Source organism: Syngnathus leptorhynchus, chromosome 4 (genome assembly GCF_054491065.1).
Source record: "Syngnathus leptorhynchus isolate UIUO chromosome 4, UIUO_Slep, whole genome shotgun sequence".
NCBI lineage: Eukaryota > Metazoa > Chordata > Actinopteri > Syngnathiformes > Syngnathidae > Syngnathus > Syngnathus leptorhynchus.
In genome coordinates, this window is record NC_141198.1 from 16,396,255 (window position 1) to 16,415,627 (window position 19,373).

General features: G+C 41.7%; 2 protein-coding genes and 1 long non-coding RNA gene across 4 annotated transcripts in view; all 3 read right to left on the reverse strand.

Moving 5' to 3' along the window:
- LOC147058512 (uncharacterized) overlaps positions 1-12,734 on the reverse strand; it is a 37,255-nt gene extending 24,521 nt beyond the window's left edge. Inside the window, exons 1-2 of the long non-coding RNA XR_015065853.1 lie at positions 12,504-12,734; positions 3,381-3,488 (exon numbers count right to left, since the gene is read on the reverse strand). This is a non-coding gene — a long non-coding RNA (uncharacterized LOC147058512). The remainder of the gene's footprint in view (positions 1-3,380; positions 3,489-12,503) is intronic.
- Positions 12,735-13,184: 450 nt separating this feature from the next.
- LOC147058514 (uncharacterized) lies at positions 13,185-15,302 on the reverse strand. The gene is made up of 2 exons (XM_085910134.1): positions 15,009-15,302; positions 13,185-14,764 (listed from the first exon to the last, which is right to left on the reverse strand). The coding sequence occupies exons 1-2, from the start codon at positions 15,199-15,201 to the stop codon at positions 13,920-13,922; spliced, it is 1,038 nt and encodes a 345-aa protein (XP_085766260.1). The 5' UTR covers positions 15,202-15,302; the 3' UTR covers positions 13,185-13,919.
- An 845-nt stretch (positions 15,303-16,147) lies between these two features.
- LOC147058515 (uncharacterized) lies at positions 16,148-19,302 on the reverse strand. 2 transcript variants are annotated; one of them, XM_085910638.1, is made up of 4 exons: positions 18,806-19,302; positions 17,254-17,335; positions 16,867-17,167; positions 16,148-16,533 (listed from the first exon to the last, which is right to left on the reverse strand). In XM_085910638.1, exons 2-4 carry the CDS (start codon positions 17,280-17,282, stop codon positions 16,438-16,440), a joined length of 426 nt encoding a protein of 141 aa, XP_085766764.1. In that variant the 5' UTR covers positions 17,283-17,335; positions 18,806-19,302; the 3' UTR covers positions 16,148-16,437. The 2 variants fall into 2 exon arrangements, with proteins under 2 accessions (XP_085766764.1, XP_085766765.1); XM_085910639.1 differs by lacking the exon at positions 18,806-19,302 and adding an exon at positions 18,375-18,414.
- Between the last annotated feature and the right edge of the window lie 71 nt (positions 19,303-19,373).

Genomic DNA, 19,373 nt, shown 5'->3' on the forward strand with positions numbered 1-19,373 from the left:
TGCTTTCTTGGCAAACTGAGCGAAACTTTAGCGAGAGCTTTTCTCTGGAAACCTGAGCCTGAATGCTGGGATTTGTTGAGCAAGCGGCAAGTTTTTGTCCATTGCCGAGGAAAAGCGTTTCTGGCGCTTATTTGCAAGTCGACACGTTATGTAAAAACATAATACGGAAGATGAAATGAGATTAAAGGTTACGTCATGTTTGTATTGTGGAGTGTATCAGACCAGAGCGGAGTGTGAGAGGGTCAAAGGTCTCCATAGGTTCAACAAGTCGTGCTTTTTGAAATGTGAAGCAGGTCTCAAATCTTTCAAGCGGTAAGTTCAGTACACCGGCAGCTGCGCACCCGCAGCAAGCTACCTCTATGAGGCGGCCCGCCGCCTGCATCCGCCACAGAGCCCAGACGCAGGATGAAGAGACAGCTTAGGTTTCATCTTCACATCGCAAGGAGACAACAGATACTGACACTTACAAAACAAAAAAAATGCATCACACCGCAAACACTACTTGATCATTTCAATACTATATTGCTAACTAGCTAGGTTTTTGTGCTAACTAGCAACAAAAAAAAAAACGGTTAGCTAAAGGTTTCATGATTCCAAAGAGCTGAATCTGGAACAAATCACTTAGTCAAGTTTGGGAAGCACATTTTGACATAGATTTCTTTGAATTGTATAATATATATATTTTTTAAAGAGACTATCGTTGAAGTGAAAGGAGATCTATTTTCATCTAAAGGTGACAGCTGGTCAGAGAGCTAATGTGCAGTGTGTGTGTGTGTGTGTGTGTGTGTGTGTGTGTGTGTGTGTGTGTGTGTGTGTGTGTGTGTTTGAGAATGCAGCTGCAGCCAGACGACATGATGGTGGGCACCAGTCGAGGCCTTCGCAGTGCACAAGCAACTTGATAGCCATTAGGAAGTACCCACATATGGTATATTCAACAACAAAAAAATTCCATCGTCGTGTTTTTACGTTGTTGGAAATGTCTTCTCTTTCATGTCACGGCAAATGTAGTCTCGACAAGCCGGTGACATTTCCCAATCGTGAGGATTTATGCCACATAAGTACAGTTCACGTGGCTCAAGGCGCCAGCTGATTATGAAGCAGCTCGAGGATTGGAATTCACATTTTAGTCCAAAGACAACAGACTTGAAATGACTCATGCGCTTTGGCATCTGAACTAATGGAAACCTAATATAAGGAATGCCCCCCCCCCCACTCTGCAAATGTGGCTTTCAGTTTGTAACCTCCAAGTACACAGGCTAATGATGCCGGTAAATTAGCTTAACGACAATGTATGAAATGTACATGGGGACATTGTGAAAAGGAGGAGGAGGGGAAAATTGTAAACTGAGTCAACTGAGTCAAATAGAGTCATAAATCATTTATATTTTAAAAGGTGGAATAGTTAGCAAACCGTGATTGCACCAAAAAAAATACGGTAGAACTCGGTTTTTGTATGCTCTGAGATTTGGTTTTCAATGTATTCTGAGAAATGTTGTCCTGGTTTTCATAGAACTGTTTGGTTTTCATTGGTGCAAAAAAAATAGTACGTACTAAATTCATCCACCTGGTATTTCGTGCTTTTGAGCACCCGTATGAAACATGGCTCGCTTGATGGTAGTGACGGTTTGACTGTCAAAGTCATAGAAATGGTAGATTGGCCGTAAAAATAAACACTGATTGAATCTTTTTCCGAGTCCAATTTCAACAACTGAGCAGTTCTAGCAAGACCTCGCTGATCCTAATAATGGATCCTAAAAGTCCCAGTAAAGAGGACTTTGACCCCATGAGGCAGAGGCCCCAGAAGCTCACTGGAATGTCATCATTCTTCTGCCAAAATCTCTTTGATTGCTTCTAGCTCTCTCTCTCTCTCATGTTTATCTCGCGTGACAGCTCTGGGAAAAATAAAAATAACCCAGACTCCGCCAAAACCCAGGATGACATTTTTCAGCAGCCAGATGATTGATCATGACGCCAAGCACCAACATCATTTGCTTCCCATTAATAATGTTGATAAAACTAACATTTCAATTGCAGAGAAATCAGAGACTTAGATTTTAACACAAACGGTGCAGCAACAGATGTAGACAAACAACTTAACAATACTTCATTTTGCATGAATATTATACTGCCACCTGATGGCCAAGTCACACACACAACTCTCCTGCACAAGAGCGTGTCCAAGCACCTACGAACCCTAACCCCGGACATGAGTTCAGGCAGCTCTAATTCGGAGGCTGTTAGCATTTTATCACTCCAATTATAGTTAAAAACACGACGCCCGCATAGAGCCCGTTTGAACGGCCATAGGGGGAGAGAAGGAATAATGTGCACTTGGCATCGAAAAGTAAAAAAGGTCTATGAAGAGCCTATCCCCCCCCACAGCAGGAGATGTTTTATTAGCGCTGTTTAAAAGGCCGGCTTGTTAAACATCAAGCAGCGGGCAGGCGCTCTGCTGCGGCCTCGGGATCCGCGCCACGGCTACAGTACGTGGCTGGCTATTTTCACCCTCTTGATTTGACATGCTGGGTGTGGAGACAGACTTGTCTCAAGACACAATCATCACTTTTAACTTGAGATCCAAGTCCGGAGTCCCAACTGCGAGAGGGAGTCAGGACTCGGGTGGTCTGGGGCTTCTTTTGGTGTCTTCGGAATGTCAAAGTGGGGAAGAAACGGGCCGAGCGGAAGAGGTTAGAGAAATAAGAAGCTTCGACACCGACATCTACGTGGCGCAGAAATGACTTACAGACTTAGGGTGGATTCATACACCCCACTAACAAAAAGTCATAGTTGGGCTTTTTATACGGATATGATGAGGAGAGGCGGCTCAAGAGACGGTGACAAATATGTAAGCTTTTCGTGATGTTTTGAACAGTTGCAAATAATAATCAATGTTGATACAAAACCTTAAAACTGCAAAAAAGCAAAAACATTTAGTGTCAGGTAAAGCCTACTAGAACATCTGAACTTTAGCGGGTTCATTCGAGGCTGGCTCTTAACACGACTTTGAAAGTGATTGGTTAATTCTGAACTCATTCAACTCCCACTTAGAAGAGGGTGTGCACACTTGTGCAAACGCAATATTTCAGTTGATTTTGTTTTTATGCACTGGATTAAAAAAAAAACAATCTCGTTTTTGTTTCAGTTTCTTTTAGAAATAGCATTCAAACGGCGTTATACTTTTTTTTTTTTTTTTTAAATCTACTCGAACATGACATGATTATTATTGAAGTAGTTGGAACACACTGGTCGTTCCACCGCTCTGCTCATAAATCCACCTGCAACGTCTAAATAGAGTTCCATTGGAGGAATCACAGAGATGCTGCGTTTGCAAACGGTGAGCACCCACCGAGGGGTGGTCCTCTCTGTTTATCTTGCTTTACCGTGTCCTCGTGCGTCTGCGTTAACTCCGCGCTGTCAGTGTGGGTGTTCTTCAATGACGCCTTGGACCAGAAGCTTCAGGGACGCGTTGGCGAGGACACTCGTGTGACCTTGCGTTGGAAAACAGACAGAGACGGCGGTCAGCGGAGTGCCAAGGTGAATTGTGGTTAAACAACAAATGTCGGATTTATGGGCCTCCTCGTGTGTGGGGACAATTGTTACGTAAGGGCCATCTCGCAAAGCGCCGTTTGCATATCAGGGCCAGGTGGGCTCCTGCGAGAGCTCATTGTTTATTCTCATTTCGCTGGGGGGGGTAAGAGGAGACCTCCTTCGAGCGACGCCAGCTCCAGCCGGAGAGAGACAACCACCACACACGAGTGTGTCCCTTACTGTAAATATTTTCTCAGCTGGGCATTTGTCGGCCTTTTAAGAAGGTGCGAATTTGGACACCACTTAGACAGCTGCAATTGATGTCTAGAAAACATTACATGTTGACAAAGACAGCTATGGTGAATTCCTTAGCGGCGTACTCACGTCAGCTTCGGCAACCAACTGATTTTGACGACGGGGGGCGAAAATAGTTATGTAGCTCGTGTAAGGTTTACTTTTTTGTTTGATGTAAATCTACTTTAGTCTATTTGCTTCTGATTGTTAATGTGTTTGTAAATGCTTGTAGCGCTGCCTTGCCTTGTCTTTGTTAGCATTCCATGCTATCAGTTAGCTAGCTAATTTAGCATTGTAGCCTGGTACAACAATGCTATTCAGCATTTACACTTCTTTAGGCAAAGTTTTTACCATGACTATCAACCTAATTTAGCTAATTGCCGTATGGAAAGAACGAGAAATGCAATGATGGAACAAAAAGGTTGTTTTTAACATCATTCACTTACTCCAGTCTGACCTTCAAGACAAAGAGCGGACACATCAGGTTTCAAGATGAAGTTTGTTCAGGATGAATAATTATTTGCGATAGGAGGGAAAATGTGATGTTGCAAGATCGGAATGCCTCCGTTGTGAACTGCCAAAGCTGAGCTGGAAGCATTTAGCGAAGAACCTGTACTAGGAACCAGAAATAATTTGCAACACACATCTGGTCCAACGTCTGAGGCAAGAGAGGTTGAGATTATTGAAACTGGGCCACCGATCTCTGCCATTCGCAGGCTGAGAATGAGGCCTAATGTTCAACAAAAATCTTAAGTACAGGAAATAGGCCTGTTATCATAATACAGCCATGCGCCTTGGCAGACAACCAACCGAAAATTGCTCCGTGTTTACTATTTTCGAGTCGGGCCAGCCAAACGTTTATGGATGGATAAATCGCAAATCCGCGGCAAAGGAACGGCCGTCACCGAGGTGTTTATTTTTGTTTTCGTTGCCAAAATGTGTAGCAGATAGAACGAACAAGGAGTTTATTTACGCAGCTATCAACTTTGTTTGAGGCTTTAGATGATAATCCGAAAAGTTTCGCCCTCGAAAGCTACTGGAGAGCGCTCACTAAAGTTGGGAAGCTTCTCCTAGAGACAGAAACAAAATTTCAAGTTTCATGGTATTCACGTTTCAAATAAAAGTGCTACTTTAATCAAATCCGTGACTGGACTATTTTGTCGTACGTTTAAAAGGCTTATATCTGCACATGCCATTTTGCGCAATTCCTCAGGGCAGGATTCTTTGGCTCAGTATGGCGATGAAACTTTACTTTGTAGTGTTTTCAGTCATAATTACAGACAAAAAATGACACCGACATATAACACGTTTAAAAAACAAAACAAAAAAAACAAGACAAAGTGAGTATTGTCTTTGTAGTTACACATGCAGACGGTAAAGACCATTGCGGCAGCTTATAATTAATGTCTCAGACCAACAAAAACCAGATGTAATTCTCTTCATGGAGGCCACCATGCAGCGTGAATCCAGGTATTACTTCACAACTATTTGCTTTAGGCAGCGCTGCACATTTTTATTCCCTTTAACGAGCGCCTTTGCATTCATGTTCCTCTCGTACTTTGCCAGTAAAAATACGCTGACGCACTTATGCAACGTGACTAAAGTCGTACAGTCAAGGAATCATGTGGACTCCATCTATCTATCCTTCAGATAGCTATAGCTAGGTACGTAGGTAGCTAGCTAGTTAGCGAGCTATATGAAGGCCTCATCACAGAGTAATGCGACTAAGACTTGAGTCACGCTGTGGGCAGATTGCAGGTGGTTCAAACCAGTCCCCAAACAAAATGTTTTATTCATCTTAGAAAAGTGATAAATAATACATTTGGAGTCTGTGTTGGACAAAAGCAGGTTTCTTCTACTCTTTTGAAGGTTTCTGTTTGCGAGGCTAACCAATCCTTTCGAGGGAACCTAAAATCAGGGGCTGGGTCCAAATCTACAGACTGCTTTTGGAGTTCATTTCACCCCCCCCCACCACCACCACCCCCAAAACCTCCTCCTCCTCCCAATGAATTCCAGATGTTTTGCAGACGAAAGTGAATTTTAGGGGGGAGGGTTGCTGGCAGTTGTTCTTTTTCTATGGCGTGTATGTTTCATGTATGTATGCATGCTTGAAAGAATGGCGGCTCTCCAGGATCGCATGGAAATTCGCTTATGCGCGCTCAAAGCCATTCGTGGTGAGCCGAAGCCCAACAGATGAAAAGCAAATAAACATCCAGTTAAAATGCTCGTGACAAAGAACCGAGCGTACGGATTCCAAGACTGATGAAGTCCCAACTTGCACATCTTAGGAACCAAAAATTCAAATAGTAGGTCAGGTAAACATTCGGTGGAGGCATCCAGTCGCCGTGTGAGGTCCGCCTCGCTGACACAACCCGAGGATTTGCAGCCGGGACTGCAGGAAATACACTGATCTCTATTTTTAATAAATATCAAATCCTCCTTGCTCGAGGGCCAGATGAAAAGAGGCCTCGTTCCTCTTGGCGGACAATAAAGCGGCGGTCCCACCCTCCAGATCCTCGCACGAGGGGAATCAAATGCAAAAATTCACGAGACGCAATTATTTCCTGAGTGCCTCCCCGGTGTGGAAAGATGCGAAAAGATTTAGCAAATTGTCCTGCCCGTGAGAGCAAGCGTGCACTTGGTTTTCTTTTTTCTTTTTATGCTAATAAAAGCTGCAATCAGCACAAATTGACGCTCCCTCAAAATACAAAAAAAAAAAGCATCCTGAATACGTCTGACCTCTCACCGCACATCATGACCTCTCCCGCCCCAATTTCTAGTTCCTCAAGTGAGATCGCACGCTCATTGTTTGCTTTGCTTCCTGGTAGCGGCACACGTCTGCTCCCGCGCACGACACTGGCAGCAGATGTGTGCCGGGTTGCAGAATAAATAAACTGGGCCAAGATGATGCTGTCCGCAGAAGCTAAATATTGACTTAACGACCTGTAATCAGATTCACTCACATGACAGAATGGAAATAAACAGCAACACTGGCCCACGTCGACCCTCCCACCACAACACAGGAACACTTGCCGGGAGCTGGAGTGAAAGAAAAAAAAAAAAAAAAAACACCACTTGGGATTCTCAACTCAAGCAGAACTTGCCTAAAAGACACCAAAGGCTGCGCTCACTCTATATTTTTACGTACACATTTTGCGTGGCATCTTCGAACAACAGTAAGCTTTTCATAAAAACCTGTAGAAGCAGTTTGAAGGTTTCTCTATTTATTAAAAAAAAAAAAAAAAAAGTTTAAAAGACAAACCATCCTCCACATCTGGTTCCAGAATACTGCGAGCACCGAGATGGCTTCTTTGGCTGCTCTTCCACAAAGACAAAAACACATTAAACGTGCATTCTTTGGGTTTCTATAAATTTGTGTTTGAAAATACAGGAGGGGGGGGGGGGGGGGAGAAGCCTTCATGTAGCTGGAATTTGGAGATTAAACAATGCTTGTAAATCAGGAGCATCTGGGGGGCAATAAATCTGCCGTTCTATCTCCGGGTTCATCTCTCGCGAGGTCCATGTGAGCAAAATGTGAAGTACAGTGATTCATTAGATTGGAGCCATGGATTCTTTTCGAAAGATTAGATTTATTTTTTTCTTTAGACTACACATTTTGGTTTTTAACCAAAATTCGGAATTTTATGACACTAAGCAATTTTTTTTTATTTTATTTTTTTTACAAATTTCACTCAACACCGCTAGATTTATTATCCATATGGATTTTAGTGTTGAGGTCGCTGCAGGAAAAAAAACACTCCAAGTAAATTTATTCAGGCTAAATCCATACAGGAAACCGACCGCACCAAAACTTGATTGGAACATGATGTTTTTGTTGACTTACAAAAATCTGGTTGAGTCGCTTACTAATATTTTGTGTCATGAAAAGAAAACTGCTTGAAATTGTTGTGACCTCATCCTTTTTGACGACAGCATTTTAACACAACAGCAAGCTTTTGTACACGATTCTCATATGGGAAGATAATGACGATATGAAATTGCGCCGTCTCTCTATTGTTTGCTCGGAAACTCTCGCCACATGTTTGCTTTTGTCAAAGCAGGAGAGCGTAATCGTCGGATGTTCTCACTTGAAAACGATTTTTTTTTTTCTTCCCACCACAGCCATCTGGACCATTAGTCCTCTCCCATCTGTGAACATTTTTGGCCTCACTACACAGAAGACGAGATAGCGGTTGAGAGTCAATCACAAACTTGAATAATGCATTTGCTTTTGGCACGAAAAAAACAAACTAATAGGTCAAACGTCACGCGTGATCAAAACCGGGTGGAGATTTGAATCGGAGCGAGTGTACACCTTCTGACCGGTTCACGGTCAAGTCGGCAAAAAACTTAAAGACTGACGAATGCTGGAAATAATTCAACTCGTATCAATAAAAGATTAAAAATGTCCAAATAGCTTCAATGCCTTACAATTATATTATCTGACACTTTTTTTTTGCAGATTTATCCAAATAGAAAATATTGGCAAAATAATTATTGAGTGAACAAGGAATGTTATGTTAAGCTTCAACAGGTATGGCGTTATCCACTCAGGCAACTCAAATAAATGATTTAAAAAAAACTTGACAATAACTCAAATAATGCGCTATGAAATATACCACTGCGAAGTCACGTGACTTGAAGAATAGACAGTTTGTTATTTTACGACGAACCTTGATGCCATGAGCTCAGTTCTCACTTAAGCTGCTAAAAGACCGATTAACACAAATGCGTCACATCATCTGGAGGAGTGGCTGCAAGAGGTCATAAATCCTCTGCGGCTCGCCAAAGGTTATTTCCTTGGTCATGCTTTTTTTAAAGACCACTATTATATTATATATCTATATATATAAAAAAATATTTATTTATGCCTTTACTTTTCTCCTAGGCACTAAAGCAAAGGGCCAACAAGGGTTTCCATTGTGAGAGAAATAAAAACAGACATCCTTTGTGTGCTCTACCATTGAATTCCGCGGCCGCATTTCTGTTCTCTCCCGCCCTCTGAATCATGGAATATTCCCGAATCACAATGACAAGTGCAGGATAGAGTTTCCCCTTTCAGACTTTTCTGTCAGAGCGTCTTAAAGGGTTTGCTCTGGGCCCTTAACATGAGGCTCAGCACACTGACTGATGGCTCCTTTGGTGATTTAATGAGGTAGTGTAAAATCCATAAAATGCTTTAAGTAGGATGATACTGGCATTTAGTCCCCCCCCCCCCCACCATAATTTGAGGCTTCTAACGTCTACTCAAGAATGCACAAGAAGGGAGTCCAGGAGCCAAATTCTTATCATAGAGTGTTCCGTATTTGAGAAATCCATATAGAAGAGGCCTCACCCGAAACGACTGCGCATTCCTCGCCATTTCCTGCCTCCTTGGACTCTGAGCCTTCCTCCTCCGCGAGCGCACCTCCCGTGCTGGCCTTTTATTGGCTGCCAGCGGCACCTCATGCGGTTCTGCGGGATCCTCCCATGTAAACAGGCATGTTTTACCGCCAGCTGACTGCCAAAAGCCCTCAATTTGTCATTTCCCCAAGTCGCTTGGTGTTTTGCGGCTTGCAAGGTGCAAGCAAAGGTAATGAGGAGGAAACCTCAGGCAAACTAGAAACCGCCAAAATGCTTCCGAGAAGAACCCGAGCGACCTTCGTCCGCTCGTGCTTCAAAACGAGAGTCGGACAGATGCTTACATGTGTTTTAGCATTTTAGCTCTACTCTACCGCGTCTGCAGTTAGGAGATTACTAATATGCGTCCGACAGATGCTTCGGCTAACAAGTTTTACAAGAGGAGAAGTCGAGATAACAATATGGCGCTTATAGGTGAGGTTGCACAGCAGCAAATGATGGTTACTTACCGACTGATTAAAATGTTTTTGGGCTCTCAATTGTTTTGGGTTGAAAAAAAAAAATACAAACAGATTTTTATTTTTAACCCATTCTAAAGATTTTAAAAGAGTCTACATTGGCCGATTAATCGGTTACGCCCTAGCATAAAATAATTGTCCCAACCATCTATCAAACACAGTTCTTAGAATAGCAACCCTAATTCTTATGTCATAAAGTTATTGCTACATTATTTCAGCAGCCTTTTTTTCAGACGGCTTGGAGACGCGTGTGGTTTTTGTGGCTGAGAAGCAAAAGTTCATACGAAAATGCATTCAGATGGGATTTAGCTGACGAAGACATCCAGCTGCCTTTGTCGTCTGCGCACGTGCACGTTCATGTGCACGGCCCCCACACGCCTACACACTTCTCCCATTACTTGTCTGTTGTCTTTGCACGCCTCATGTAGGCCAGATGTACACACACACGCACACACACACTTATGAGACATCCTGAATTCTAACCACAAGGAGACAACTGGAAAAGCAATGAAGACAGGCGTGGGGGAGGAACGTGGATAAAGACGGACACGTTCACGGCTGCGTGGTGAGGGAGCGCGGGGTTCAAGGAGACGACGATGGGAACGGAGGCTGCAAAATGGCCGCTTCCGCCAGGCTCCGCTGTGGGATTGGCCCTAGTACGTCTCTTGACTCCAAGTTCCGAGGTTATTCGCGCACACGACTCTGTTTGCTTAGTCTGTGACACGGAAAGCCAACGGAAGGAGAGATGGAGAGGGACGTGGGCTGAAGCGTACTCATTCTGGTTCATGGCTTGGAATGGGTTTTACAAATTACAAAGGGGTTGTAACTAAACCTATTATTTGAGTTCATATTGAGAAAACTACTGTGAAACAAAAACAGACGTGCTAACCACAATGACACCGCGTCACCTTTTTCTCTTATAATTGACACTTTTTTTTTGTGTGAAAAGCACACGTGCAGAGATGCTCTCTGTAAAGTTCATTTGAAGACAGGGGAGGAGTTAGGGGTGAAGTAGAGGGGGGGGGGCATCTTTTGAAGCGGTGTCACTGGGTCAGTGAGGCAACGCCGCAACTGGCGGAGGAAGATTGACGAGCTCATCTTCCTCGCAGCTGCCTCTGCACCGTAGGAGAGCAGACAACTGCTTTACTGCTGCTACACATGTTCAAATTGAGGCATAGTTAGAGTTTCAGATACTTGGCGCCCCCTGCTGGCTAAAGCACCTACCTACGCATCAACGACCACAAGATGTCAAAATGAATTTTAGTTAATGATTGATTGATTTTCATTTTATTATTTCAAGCCAACAGATTAAATTATTTAATAAGATAAATGAAAACAAGTGATTTTTTTTAAATGGTTAAACTAGCAAATGTGACACACCACAAATGTTTTTCCAATTTTGTTACCACAGACTTGAACCAATCTACCAAATGAGCTCCAGGGGAAAAAAAGAAAAGCAGTTAAATCTGTACACTAGTACTGTATTTTTGGCAAGAGAAATAAAAGGGAAGAAATGTTTCATCACACTATTTTCCCCTCAATGCGAAGTACGATTTTTTAAAACCATAAACGGACCCTTTTTTTCTGGTCAATATTTCACATTAACAGCTAGCTGATGAATGCTTCCTCCCCGGGCCGTCGCAGCTTTAAGGCCACCATTACCTCCTGGAGACATATTCTCACTGTAGGCCAAGTAAATTATTGCCACATTTTTGCTGCTCTGCTGAGAGCAGAACATCCATCTATGTCCGTCAAGGGAGCTGGAAAAGCCATTAAGTTCTACAGCCTGTCTAACCTTGATCGCCTTCGGCCACAAAACTCATCTTTTCAATTGTAAATTCAAAGATGACCTTGAGGTAAACGCATGAATCACTGCTTGCATTCTATTACGAATATTCCTCTCAGCTGACATTCGACTTTTTTGAAACTGTACTTTTAATCATTTAAATAAAAGGAAGAGGGGAAAAAAAATGACAAAAGCAAAACATTTTTACAAACCTTTTGCGTTGGCAGGGTTAAAGGTCACACAAAGAAAGAAGTTATTAGAGTCTATAAATGAGAGATGGCCAGCTCTATTTTTTGGACAACTTCAACTTGTAAACACATTATTGTTGACGATCTTAATGCCAAATCGCGTTATCATGCGCAGTGCAGATCAGAGCAAGACGATGGGGCCCCGGGGCCCCTCACCTGCTGGGGATCACAACCTCAGATATTCATGTCAGCAATGTCACTGTGAACCCTTTAACTCACATAATGAACTTAATTCCAAATTCCAACATCTTCAGTGTTGTGATCTATTACCATTTTAAAATGTATGCATCCAAAGAACTTTGACGTGCCCGACGGGGGTATTCGGGTCAGACTTCCTTGTGGGAAGCCTGTTTTTAGTTTACATCTGAGGTTCGCAAAAAAATTCAGCAAAAACTGCTGGAAATTATGCAAACCGTTAAGACGTATGGTGTTTTTGTTTGGTACCAAAATGTCTACCTCGTTTTTCATGAAGACTACTGTAGTTTGATGGTATTTAGAGTGCTAAGTACTTTTTTTTTGTATTACTATTATATGCTAAATGTTTACTGCATTAGATTGTGCAACTGTTAGCCCAGCTAATGTGACGAAATGATCTACATTTCTAAAACCATCCCAAATTCAGTCACAAAATACTCTGGGGCAATCATTAAAACAAGAGGGACACAATAAAACGGTTGTAAAAATAAAACTAATAAATGTAACACAAAGAACGACAGAATGAGAGAAATGAACAGAGTACAAACTCGTTTGTCGAGATGACAAAATGGCAGAAAATGCAAATGACCTTACCTTACAGCAGAACGGAGCCTCAAACATGTCGTCATTCATCGATGACTACTGCATCTTTATGGCAAAAATCCATCCTCAATCTTTAGTTGATCACTTGAACGTCTTAACTGTTCATTGATAAACATTTAACTTAGCACACGGTGTCGGGTAAGTAACATTTCCCGTAGAATGTCAGAGTTGAAAGGTGACATAAAACGAAAAGGACACCTCCAGGTTTAATCACGTGTCTAATTAGCGGCCACGGTTTGGCAGGTGAGACAGTATCGAACAGATTTTATTTAAAAAAAACACTCTAATTTAATTTAATTTTTGAATAGAATCTGAGATTTATTTTTTTAAAGCAAGTTTCATGTCGCATAAAAATGTGATCATTAAATATATACACATCTGTGACATACACACAAATGGTTGTAATGGTTCTGAATATCCGCTAGATGGAGACATTTAATCTGATTTAAGAGCGATGCTTTCATAATTGACAGTTCGACCTAATTGTAAGAATGCGACATGAAAAAAAAACGTAATTACTTCCAGACCGCTGTTAAACTTCAGATTAGAAAAAGAAGCCCCTATTTAAATAATTCCAACTATTATTCAAATAAAACAGCTACAAATTGGGAATTCATTACTACAGTACAAAAACTGCAGAAGAAAATGTGTTTTGAAATCCATTAAATAGTAATTTATTTAACTTTATTACTTGAACATTTCCAAACAAAAACATATATTTTGTTTCTGTATTTTGTTTCTTCCAAGTTTGACGTTTACATCTTCAGGTATTGATTGTAACTAAATTAATTGTGCTGATTTCGATTTAAATCCAGATTAACCGGAAGACATCAGACACAGAAGCCTAGTGGCTTGCATACTTCAGTCACTTGCAATTTAATCACAGAAAGGTTAAAAAAAAAAAAAATCAGAGGTAGTTTAAAGCTGAAACCAAAAACAATCAGACAACAGTAGTTTCGACTCAATAATAAATATATTCCCAATTCAAATATTTACAGAGATGTAGTTTGGTTCATATGATGAAAATGTGCTCAAAGTCTTAAATTAATTCCTACTATCCATGTCAGGTTTACAGGTAAACTGGAGCTCATCTTTTTTTTCCATTCTTATTCCACAAAGTTTAGTTTCTGACTTAAAACTATTGCGCTAAATTTGGTGCAAAAGTAACATGTGCGATAACAAATTTGGAGTTTTAACAAAATTAACTTGCTGTAACAAACTGTCGTTAGTAGTCACAAGTTTCTTGTTGGCCCTACGCGGGATCATTTTGAGCAATCCAAAGAGCTTGTTTTATTTCACAGTGTAGCTACAACTGCAAATTTGTTTTTTTACAAGCACAGGTTACTTTTGCAACAGATTCACCTCACTAAACATACAACAAAAGGTCACATCAAGCATTACGACAATTCAGTTGGGCCACAGAACCGAGTTCCTCTCCCCAGATGAGGCAACGTACAGCATGTTGCCGTCGTGGACCCTCACCATGTGGTTCCTCAACACCGGCAGGCTACTGAACCCGGTCCCGCACGTGGTGCACGAGTACGGCTTCTCTCCCGTGTGGACTCTCAGGTGAACCCTGAGCGAGGAGCTCTGGCAGAATCTCTTGCCGCAGGTTTTGCAGAAATACGGCTTCTCGCCCGTGTGACACCGCATGTGTATCTGCAAGCCCTGCATACGCCGGAAGGTCTTGCGACACCTGGCGCACGAGTACGGCTTCTCCGCCGAGTGGGTGATCATGTGCTGCGCCAGGTAGCGCTTGAATCCGAAGCCCTTGCCGCAGACGTCGCAAACGAAAGGCTTGGCCTGCGCGTACATGTCCGAATCCATGTGGAGGACGTCGCCGTGGAAAGGCTGATCAAAAATTGCCGCCTGATTGTCGACGGCTGACGAGGCGTTCTCCAGGTTAGACGTCCTGTCGTCCTGGTTGTGACGTTCCATTTTGATACTGCAGGTGGATGTAGAAGCCACGTTGTCGCTAATTAGATAATCTTTGGTATTATCCGGATAAAAATCACGGAAGGCGATTTGATTGTCGCTGCTCGGTTCGGATACGTCAAAGTCGTCGTTTTCCGTGACCTCGATGGCTTCTTTGTCCGCTTCGCTTTCATTCTGGTCACATGTCAAAGCCAGCGGCCACACTGCACAGTTGGAAAAATTTTCCTCTTGTTCCACTTTAATGTGCGAAGGTTCGAGCAGCTCCTGCTCCACACTGGTGATGCTGTCCTGGGAACACAAACCCCTCTCTGGGGACTCTGAGGAACATAGTAAAATGTCATCAATGTCAATATATTGGGAGAATGGATTAAAATTTCAGGAAATCCTGGACTCAAAAGCTCTAACATTTTTTTTTTTTAATGCCCATGTCCTTTAATATTCAACTTTACAACAGAAGGAAAACAAATCGGCAAAAATGCAAATCAATTCATTAGCAATGAATAGCAGATTGGTAGTAAATGTGTAATTTTTCACGTTTATACATGTAAATGTCGAACAAACCTGTAATGTGTGAATGTCCGGTAGGTTTGCAGACGGCGTCCAGAAGTCTGCGCTGACGGTCCATCTCTTCTTCGTAGGCGGCGATGGTTTTCTCAAAGACACCAAATATTTCTTCAGCCGCGGCAGTGAGTCGCTCGTTGACGAACTTCCTCAAGTGATGGAATTTGGACGAGCTCGATTGTGTCACCGACATGGCGAACGTGACTGTTGTTCAGCCTCAAGAATGAGAAAATGCTAATCTACGTTTAGGCTTCGGTTTGTTTAACTTCCGGTAGGTGTGTCTCGCTGCACGGTTCCGATGGTGCACGTGAGGCAATAAATGATTCCACTCCTATTATTATCATCATTATTATTATGATTATTATTATTATTATTGTAATAAGAAAACAAATAATATATGATCATTTATTGTCATAATAATACAACTAAAATCTTGAAACTTTATTATTTTTGTATTTTCAAAGTACGCACACCAATCTCTGATAGTGAAAAAGTCATTTTAATAAAAATTGGCCTTGAATCATGTAATTATGACTTTCTGTTGCTGTTTCTATCTTTAAGGCCTATTCTTTTGGCACGCTGGTCGGTAAAAGAAATAATTGTTAACATGTTTTAAATTGCACTGATTTGTTGTTAATGTGCAATACGGAGTGGTTTTGCAATTTTAAGAAACTTAAGAACTTTAAGAAGGATTTGTTTGCTCTAAGTGCTTGTCATCTGATCAGCGGAGGACAGCAATGTAATTGATGGGCCTAATCCAGTGAGGAAGAAAGAAGACGACCAATACGACAAAGAAGAAGCGCAAACTAAATTGTTGGGGATGTGTGATTTTCAGGGTTCGTTTGGAATGAAGCAACCAATTATGCTTCCTCGCCCGATAAAGGACCACTATCAGTTTTCCACTCCAAACTGTCAAGCAATTCCAGTCCAGTTCAATCCAGCCAGCCAGTATGAACTCATTGCAACTGTGTCTGATAATATTTGACCTAAATGTTCCCTTCAAACATTCCTCTAGAATTGCTCATCTATGTATTTTTATTTCTTATTGTAATGTTAAAAAAACGGATTAATCATACATTTACAAGTGATCTTAACAATATTTTATTGTATACCATGCACGTATGACAATACTTCTCAAACCAAATACAAAGGCATTTTCGGTTTGGAGCATAAAAAAATGACTCTGTAAGTAAGTAGACCAGCTACTTGACTTGAAATTATATTAATATATATTTATACCATCATATGCTCTAAAAAAAAAAACCTGTTAATTTCTCGGGTCACTCTAATGATGATGCCAACTCACCGGCATCCATTATCTTCATGATCATTCCCCTTACACACATCTTCAAGATAAAGTCCAGTGGCCTCAGACGCCAAGTATGTCCATTAGCTTGTCACGGCTACAGTCTCTCTTTTATGACTGCGTTCAAGATTGAGCCATGTCAATGTGAGCCGACGTCGTGACAGTGCTCACGTTGTATTCCGTGTACGCTGGCGGCAGGTCGTCAGGCTTAAAACCCAGCTGGAACACAATAGAAGAACGAAACCAGAGTCACTCCACACAGAAAGGCCCGGATTCTGATCTACAACTGTACAACTGTGCCGCATAGTATACATAAACCAGACAGTTTGAAAATCAGGGGAAAGTACAGTGCAGGTTATTTGGGCTGTAATCCCACAGTCGGCCGTTAGATGGCGACAGATTTATGACGAGTGATATTTCCATGTGTATTATATATGTACGTCTTTGGGCATGATGGTTGATATATTTCGGGTAAGAATTTCAATGATTTTTAAATATGATTGTCATATTTTAAGTGTGCCTGGGAAATATTTAAATTTTGCCAAAAATCACCTCAGTATAGGAAGGTGGGGGTCCACAGTGGCCACCGGCAGTGTTGTACTGGGGTGGCGTAAAAGCTTCTTGGCTGTACGGAGGCACTCCATGGTGCTCATCTTGTTCCTGCAGCTGCTGCTCCTGCTGCGCTAGTCTCCCGTGAAAGGGGATGAAATATATGGAAGGAGGGCGACCGTCGTGCTCAGTCCGCCTCAACGCTTCCCTCTCGATCTCCTCATCCCTCAGACGGCTGCACGCCCTGCAGAATGTGGCGCAGAACATGATGAGGAGGCCGAAGCCCAGGATGGCCAGGAAGATCCTTGGGAAGAAAACCAATGTGGTGTCACTCACGTGTTGTATTCGGAACTCGACACATCTTCCATCATTGCGTGTAAATGTACTTACTCGAGGGCGGGGATGTTTCCTAAAGACATCCTTTTTTTGGGAGAGTGAACGAATGAGGATCAAAAAAGAAGATCAGTCAGACCTGGACGAGAGATATTTGCAGTAGATTTAATTTCAAGTCAAACAGCTATTTGCGATTTCACAATATATACTGGGGAAAAAAACCATTTCCCTCTGATTGTCCAACCACTGTGTGGTACACTTTGAACCACAATAATTTGTCCAAGTCACCATGATTGGAGTTTTTTTTTTTTTTTTTTACAACCAATACGTGTAGAGATAAGTGTCTCGAGCAGGCAACATGTCACACAATTTGCTTTACAGTCTGCTTTTACGGTCCAACCACACTGGTTGTTGCTGGTTCAGATTTGTTGCGTAATGATGTCGTCATGTAGAACTAGATGATTGTCAAGACATCAAGTCCTTTTCGAGTTCATTCCATCCCTACTGCTCGATGCCTTGGTCGATATGTCAAAGCACGAGATTTTTTAGCTGTTATCTAAATGTCATGTATTTTTGGTTTTTACTTATGTTACAGGAGCATCGCTACCAGAACACAACAGAAAAAGAAAAAAAACTAAAGGAATTTTATTTTTGGACCCAAACCATTATCAGATTTCTGATGACATCATATTCTCAGGATTTTAATTTGTCTTGATAATTTGACAATTCATTTCAATAAATCAATATTTAAAAAAAAAATCTCAAATCAACTCTACTTTTAAGTTATTTCTGTGACGTTTCTGATCATTTAAAAAAATATTTTGTCAGTCATAAAGAAATAAAAATAGAGCACGACGTAACGTTTAGGTAAAGACACATGACACGCTCACAAGCGTCTGAATCATCACATCGATTACTGACTGGACCGTGCTACTGCGTCCTGGAAAAAATAAATAAAAAATGGCACCCACCCAATGTCAACAAACATTTATTGTAGCTGCAGTTAGTTGCTAAATAAGGAGGAAGACAAGCTATAGATCCCGTCGAAAATGTCAGTACGTAAAACTTTTGGTACTATTTGACAATTAAAGGCGCCTTTGTAAAGTAATGATTAACGGTAAATGCTTTGTAAATCATTCATAAACCGTTGTAAATTTCAATAGTGGGTGTTGGCTCACTTTTTAGTCAGTTGCTGTGTTCTTCTAATTTCAAATCCAGCCCTTGCCTAAAGGTTGAAGAGAAAACTACCATTTATGAGCCATAAAGTGTCAGAAATAGCACAAAGGACTTCATTGAGGATATTTCTTACACTTTATAGTAGGATGAGGAATACTAAGTGATAAAGCAGCAATGTCAATAACATTTTTTATTATCTTTACCTTTAGTTTTTAATTAACTTACTTTACACAGTGCCTAGGAGGAATCTCGTATGCGTGTGTGTATTTCCTTTTAATATGTGAGGCACAACACTTTTAAATATGGGTACTTGTGTAAAATTTCAATAAGTGTTAACTCTATGTTCTGGAGTGAGTCCCACCGTTTCCATGACAACTCTTTCCATGCTCATATTCTTCAATGCGAGCCAAAACGAGGACGTAAAGATTCTTACCTTGAGTCGCAGTGACGGCTCTTCTGAGGTACGGGCTCAGCAGAACCAAGGTTGCCTTCAGATGAGGGTGTGCTGCTGCCAAGGAGCGGCCCGCGGCCCGGTCTGTGTTAAGCACGGAAAAAGAATGAATAAAAATGACTTTCTCATGCAAGGCCAAGCTGTTTTCTATGATAGTATATGCTGCCTTTTATTGGTATGTGCCAAAGGTCCACCGCAAGAATTTATGGCGGCTGCTGAGGTTTTAAAGTAAACGCTACCGCCGGTAGGCCACGCCCCCTCACCTGAGCCCACTTTGGACACAGGTGAGGTGGTTAAGATCCTGTCGACGATAAATAGTTACATTTCAAATTATTTATACAATGGGCAGATTTGAGGTACAAGTTTTACAGTGTATGCTTCAATGGATGGAAAAAGTCCAAACAAAGCAGGGGCGGTTCTAGATCTGTTTTACTAGAGGGGCAAGTCACACCCCATTGTCTAAATTGCTTCACTGTAATTATGGGCAGTAATAATTTCGAGGAACTGTATAATCACTTGTTTTAATCCGATGCCACGCTGCATTGACACA